This window comes from Tursiops truncatus, chromosome 21 (genome assembly GCF_011762595.2).
Source record: "Tursiops truncatus isolate mTurTru1 chromosome 21, mTurTru1.mat.Y, whole genome shotgun sequence".
Lineage (NCBI taxonomy): Eukaryota > Metazoa > Chordata > Mammalia > Artiodactyla > Delphinidae > Tursiops > Tursiops truncatus.
This window is the reverse complement of record NC_047054.1, coordinates 27,570,731-27,577,192: the sequence shown is the minus strand read 5'-3', so window position 1 is coordinate 27,577,192 and position 6,462 is coordinate 27,570,731. Positions and strand designations below refer to the sequence as shown.

General features: G+C 38.8%; 1 protein-coding gene across 1 annotated transcript in view; it reads right to left on the bottom strand.

Annotated features, from left to right (window-relative positions):
* Positions 1–609: 609 nt before the first annotated feature.
* Positions 610–6,462, bottom strand: part of UNC5D (unc-5 netrin receptor D) — a 607,834-nt gene continuing 601,981 nt past the window's right edge. Inside the window, exon 17 of the mRNA XM_019921243.3 lies at positions 610–6,202. Coding sequence (XP_019776802.1) covers positions 5,998–6,202 — 205 coding nt within the window. The 3' untranslated portion in view covers positions 610–5,997. The remainder of the gene's footprint in view (positions 6,203–6,462) is intronic.

Below are 6,462 nucleotides of genomic sequence, written 5' to 3'. Positions count from 1 at the left end.
TAATTTATGTCTGTACATTTATCTCGAAAAGTCTGTCATCATCCAGTTTTTTGCAAACTCTACATAAAACATCCAAACCGTCCATTTTTGTTCAATACAATATAACACAGCTGTTTGGCATTACCAAATATATATGTATATATATTTATAGATATGTACATGTGCTGAAAAAGAAGCCAGTGCAGCCTTTTCTAAGAAGTCCATCCAAGTATTTACTGTACAACATTCAGAATTTACATTGATAATACAAGGCACAAAAAGTGTGGTATGAAGCCAAGGCCATGCTTTATTCAAACTCTCTCCTCTGGCTTGTTCACTCCTTCAGCTTCATGTCAAATTAAGTATTCAGTTCTGCTTTTTTTTTTTTTCGGCTTTGAACACATCAAATGAAAGTTGAGAGTGGAATGGGTTTGAGATATGAGTCACTTGAAAGAGCTACCCTCCCCATCCCCGAGACACACACACACACACACACACACACACACACACACTTTCCCAAAATAAAAAGAACAAAATGAAGTCTGTTTTTAAAATTCTTCCATACAGAAATGGAGATAAACCATTACTCATATATATATATATATATATATATATATATATATATATATAGAGTTTGGGTCAGGAGAATCAGCCAGTTTTCCTCTAACTGCTTATATTTGCAGTATTTCTAGGTCGAGACTTACTGGATTGCATGCACCAATTAGGTACAATTCTGAAGAATGGGAAATGTTAAGTCAGTCTTTATTCCAATTTAGAAAGGGAGAAAACTGTTTTCCTTACTGGAAAATTAATTCCCACAGATGGAGTGTTTCCCACCTTCTTATAGAGAAGTTTTGAATGGGAGTGGCCAGCATCATCTAGGGCGGGCCTTGGAAGGTGTTTCTGATTGAAATATTTTAGTCACCCTCTGTTAAGGCTTAAATGGAAGCCTCCTGGGAAGGGGTGAATCTCCCTTCAGTATCATCAGAGCTGCTAATGGAGGGATATTAGAATTATTAGATCTATTTCTGATTGCAATATCTGTTCCAGTAATGGGACAGCAGGCATGATATTCTGCTTACAAACTCCCCTCAAATATCATGATTCAATAGAATCACAGTCAAGTTTCTATCCTATATATCCAATTTTAATGGAATTGTATAATTTGTCCATTTTGGATGTAAGTAATGCTTGAGATAGGGAAATACTTTTGGGGTGAGCACAGTTTGAAGCAAAAGGACATTTTCACTGTAATCATGCCTTTTGTAAAATTATTTATCACACATTTCCATTCATGCAAAGAACTACATTACCAAATTTAGTTATGTATTTTCTAATTCAACTTTTTTTGGGGGAGAAAAAAGTACCCCTTGCTGAACTCAATAATAGGGATGGGGGAGGACATTTTTAAGCTTAGGCTTAAACATTGAAGCTTACTGCCTTTTTCATCTTTGGGTTCAGATGGAGGGTGGGTTCTAAGACTTAGAGCTTAGTGTTACTGTCTTAAATCCACCTCGTGAAGACATTCCAAATCCATGATCTTCACAGAAGAAGGAAAAATCAAAGTAGCTGCTTCAAAAACCACAATTATTCTATGTGAGTTAAATTTCCTACTTCAGATCACAGTACTACACACTAGTGACTAACGGCCAGGTCTGATTTCCATCCCCTTTTCTCTTTTGAAAAAAATCACAGCATACAAATTGTCATCTCGATTTTGTTGATGAGACCGGAGCTGGGGATGTGAAAAGTCCATGGTAGACACTGGCTCTCCTAGAATTACTTTTGCAAAAAACACCACATGCTGTCAACACAGCCAAACAGCTTTATAACTGCAGCTTTTGAAAGAGTTTGGAAAGTAAAAACACAAAATATGCAACACGTCTAAGATTAGTAACATTTTCACTTTGTGACATTTGACGAAATACACTTTTGCTTGTAGTTCAGGAAAATTCTATGCAGACGAAACAGTGGAAACGGCGGAAACGGTGGCCATTCAGCGTTTGGCTAAAGCAGCGATTTTGCAAATACAGTGCTATGGTAACTAACACCAGAGGGATAATAAAATGTGTCACTATCTGTAGGACAGTATATTTTGTTCTCCCATTTGCTGTAGATGTCACGCCTAGTCCAGTCAATGGGAGTTACCAAGGATTCAGAACTCTGCAGTGTTTCATGAGGAAACGTAATGAAAATGAGCCACACAGTGGGCTGGAAAAGCACGTTTCTCAGCTCCTTCACGGTTCCTGTGACCTTCAGGGCTCTGGAACAAAGACCCTCGAGAGACCTTCACCTTCAACACATCTGACTCAACACCTTTACAGAGGGACTAAGAAATTGAAGAGAAAATGGCCAAAAAGGAAAACCAAAAGCACATCAAAAGATTCTGTAATGTTTTGAAATTCACAGGTAGATTGGCCAGACGTTTGGCAAGTGGAGAATACCATCTTCAACCAACTATCTTTTTAACATTCTGCCTTTGCTTATCAATCCAGATGTTGAGAATTTCTATCAAGGGAAACAGCTGCAATAAATCCAGAACTTTTAATCCAAAGAGAACCCTGTTTTAGTGATTGGATTTCACATCCTCTCTCAAAGTCAACTGAAAGGAAAATGACAAGGGGTGTGGCAAAGGAGAACACCTGCAGCTGAAGATAAAAATAACAAAAAAAGAGAGAGAAGTTCCCCTCCTTAAGGAGAACTGTGTCAATTCCTATTCATCTCTTACAAAAAGACCCTTAAAATTTTTGTGGCAGTACACCTGAATTTTATGAGACTTCCTGCGCCGGTAAGGGAAGTTTGCCTTTAAATCCATAGCGTGAGCTTCCTTTTGGCTTAAAGGAGTTTTAATGTAAACTAGGAGGACTGCACAAGCGACGCCGTAAAAACTATAAATTAACTTTAGAGACTGCAGTCTGGTTAAGCTGGGAAGTGCAACATTTTGGTGGCATCCTTTTAAGTCATGTTTAAAGCAGGACTATTAGACTTAAGTGCTTCTGAGGATTGAAAGATTTGGCATTAAGTGGGCTATTCTGTAAAAATTTGAAGTAACCTACCAAGTATGAAAGACCACCTTTAATTTCTTTTTTCATTTTGCACTAGGACAATAAGACTTCGAAAGTAAGCGCTTGGGCTGATGAGTAAGTAAATCTCTTTCAAGAGAGGCATTTGTGTTGTGATATGAAAATATTAAAATTGAACCAGGGTTTAGGTTACAGTGAGTAACCACAAGTTCAAGTGCCAGCTAAGTCTATCTGATCTGCAGTTTCATGCTCCCTGCCCTCCACCCTCGCACACACACACACACACACACACACACACACCTTGGTCTGTAAATCTCAAAAACATGGGTTCTCTTTGGAATCCTTTTGTAAAATACTGCATAATCCTGACATGCAATGGCCATAGAATCTCAAACTGTAGAAAACCTACAGAAATCCTACGTATGGTCCTAGCAGAAATAAGTAGGAGAAATGTAAAGAGGAAACAATGGACTGAAAGATGGATTTGAACCTTGGGCTGAAATCCGAGATGACTCACGTTCCTATGCTTCCTTTATCACTCAAAGTGATATGGTGATCAAGTGCATTTATTTATAAAACCCAGGCCAAAAAAAAAAAAGAATAAACACATGGGAGGAAATTCTAGACAGTCAGGGATTGATAATAAATTCTTATCTTAAAATAATCTAGATAGAATCTAGGGGAAACTTTAACGTTTTTCATCTGTTTTAAAATATTAAAAATATATCAAAAATCTAAAAAAGATCTGTGTGGATTCACAGAATAGATAAAAACAATTATAAGGCCAATTAGAAGGGAAGAGGAAAAAAGGATAGGATGTTTAAAACAAAAATCCTCCAAGATGGACAACAAACAACATGTGCTCCACACTGTACTTTCTATAAGTTCCTATTCATTATAACAGTTTAATGCAGATTCTTTCTGCATACCACCCATGCCAATCAACCCTCTGGTTTATTTTGGGTGGATGACCATCTACTTCCACTTCTATCTCAGAAATTATATCCCATCATTATGTTAGATGATTAACACTTTGATGCTTTCTGTCTTTTGCTCCCTGGAAGGAATAAACAAGTTGAGTATACTAGCAAAAAGGGTATTTTCCTGATCTAGTTATGGTATTTTGAAAATATGCTCAACAGTTCTAAGAGGACTTTAATATGCCTTTGGTTCCTGAGAAAAGCAAGATGCTTTTTGAATTTCATGCAGCAAAGCCTTCCATCGATTACAGGGGACCTTCTATACCACACATTCATTAGAGAGAATGGCCAACACATTCAAGAGTTACTTCTTCAATGCCTTACCCAGGATGTCATAAATTCAACCTATTTTAAGTCTTTTTCACTTAGGTGGAGATTCACAACATTTTTTTAAACATGGGATCTACAAAAACATTGTTTCAAAAGTGGATCACATCCCTACTGCCAAGTACTCCCTACCTCCCCCATTCCCTGACTGTATTTATTCTAATGGGGCCAACCTCTAAGTAGCTAATCAACCTTGTGGTTAATCGAGGTCCTTGACTTTGGTTGTCCTGATTCTGGACAGCTAATTAAAACATCCACCAGAAGATATTCAGGAGTAAATCTGTTCATCTGTAGTCTACCAGGACATCCTGTCAAAAATGATTAAATAGGAAAAAAGATGGAGTGAAGTGTTAAGATGGGGGTTGTGTATTATCTGCAGATTTCAATTCTCCACAGTATCACTGCCTCTCATTTAAAATGTAAAACAATATATTAATGGTCCTGGAAAGAAAGCATGCTTGGTGAGGTTGAATTATCAGAGCTTGAAGACTCCTTGAACAATGCATTTGGTTTCTCAGACATTGTGGTAGAGGTATCCCTCAGGTCTATGTACTCGGATATCATTTAGAGCAAAGACCATCGGCTAATTTCCCAAGAGGCAAAAGGAGGATGACCTATAGCCCCATGGAGAGATTCTGTGATAACATAGTACCAAAAGGCTAGAAAATTCAAGAAGTGGATTGTGAAGGACAGTAAACCCCCTAATCCCTTCGTAACAACTGCGCTGGGGAACTAAATCAACATCTGCATCCTAGAATAACAGCTTAGTTGAGGCCTAAGGCATCTGCAGTTCATGTTTCCTTGGACCTGATTTGACCTCCCTTGTCTCTGAATCTGTATGATAAGCTGTGTTCTGATAGTTCTTGCAATTTGAGTGGCTTAGCTGGGAATAGAGATGGTCCTGCTTTGAGTTAGAAAATAAGAAATTTCCATATTGAAAAGTCTATGCTCCTTGAAACTTTCCCCCTAGTGTAATTCATAAGGAAGGGGAAGAAAGAATGTGGATAGATTTGGTCCTTGGAGAAAATGAAGGAGGGGTAGGTACGCTGCTAGAGCTAGCTTGTGATCTCTCTACCTCTTGATCTTGTTTCCATTAAGTGGCTAGGATAGATAGGGAATTGGTGCTGGTGTGGTGTACTCAGATTCGAAATTCTAAATGCCCTCCTTGACGTTGTTGAAGTCCTGCAGATGGGTTGGCAACCGTGTTTCACTTCTAAAAGCCAGTTGACAATGATTGCTGGCATCCCGGATGCCAGTTGGTAGAAAACTCAGACAATCTGGTGCCAGAATCAGCTGGTACTTTGGGGCACATCATTAAAAATCTGTTGCAAAACATGCACTTATTGAAGCTCTGCCTTCCCAGCTTTGCTGTAGCTCATCTTTTCCCACAGTTACTTTTATCTAGATACCCCCTCGCTTTTATCCTTGCCACTCCAAATCTGAGAAGTTCCTCAACTGTGAACCTGAGTGTGGCTTCAGAGGAGACACACATATTTAAGAGAGCTTGTACTTTTCCCCATGAACATATTTTACCTATATAAAATGCAATTTCTTCAATCAGGGATGCTCACTGATTGTAAATGAAGGCTGAATTCCCCAAGTGCCACTGGGCAGAAACCGCCTCTTTCTTCCCCCTGTAAAGCAAATGTCCCGAAGTTGGCCATCATTCTCTCATGAGAGGAAGTGGACTAGAGTCCATTTTGCCTGCTGTAGCTGAAGTCGGCTTCATCCAGCTGGGATTCCTTAATGTTCGAGAGTTTCGTGTGTGTCCTCCCAATCTCTTCAAGGGCACAGGCCAGGGAGTCAAGGTCACCATCGTGCTGATGACGAGCTTCCCACAGGTTCAGAATGACAGCAGACGGGCTACTTTGTGTAGCAAAATAAGATAAATTCCTGGACAGAGAGTTAAATAAACGAAATGACAAAAATAGAAATAAAGGAACAAATACAAATCACTATAAGGGAATTAAAAATGAATTGGAACAGATATTATTAAAATAGGAATAAAGAGCTCCACGAACGCAGGTCTGGGGACAGTCCAGTTTGTATCCCAACGCTAAACTGAAACTGTACTTTGGAGGGTTACCAATGACCTTCTTAATCCTCCATGTCTCTTTTAGTCCTCACTTTCCTTGAGTTGTGTGTGTGTACAT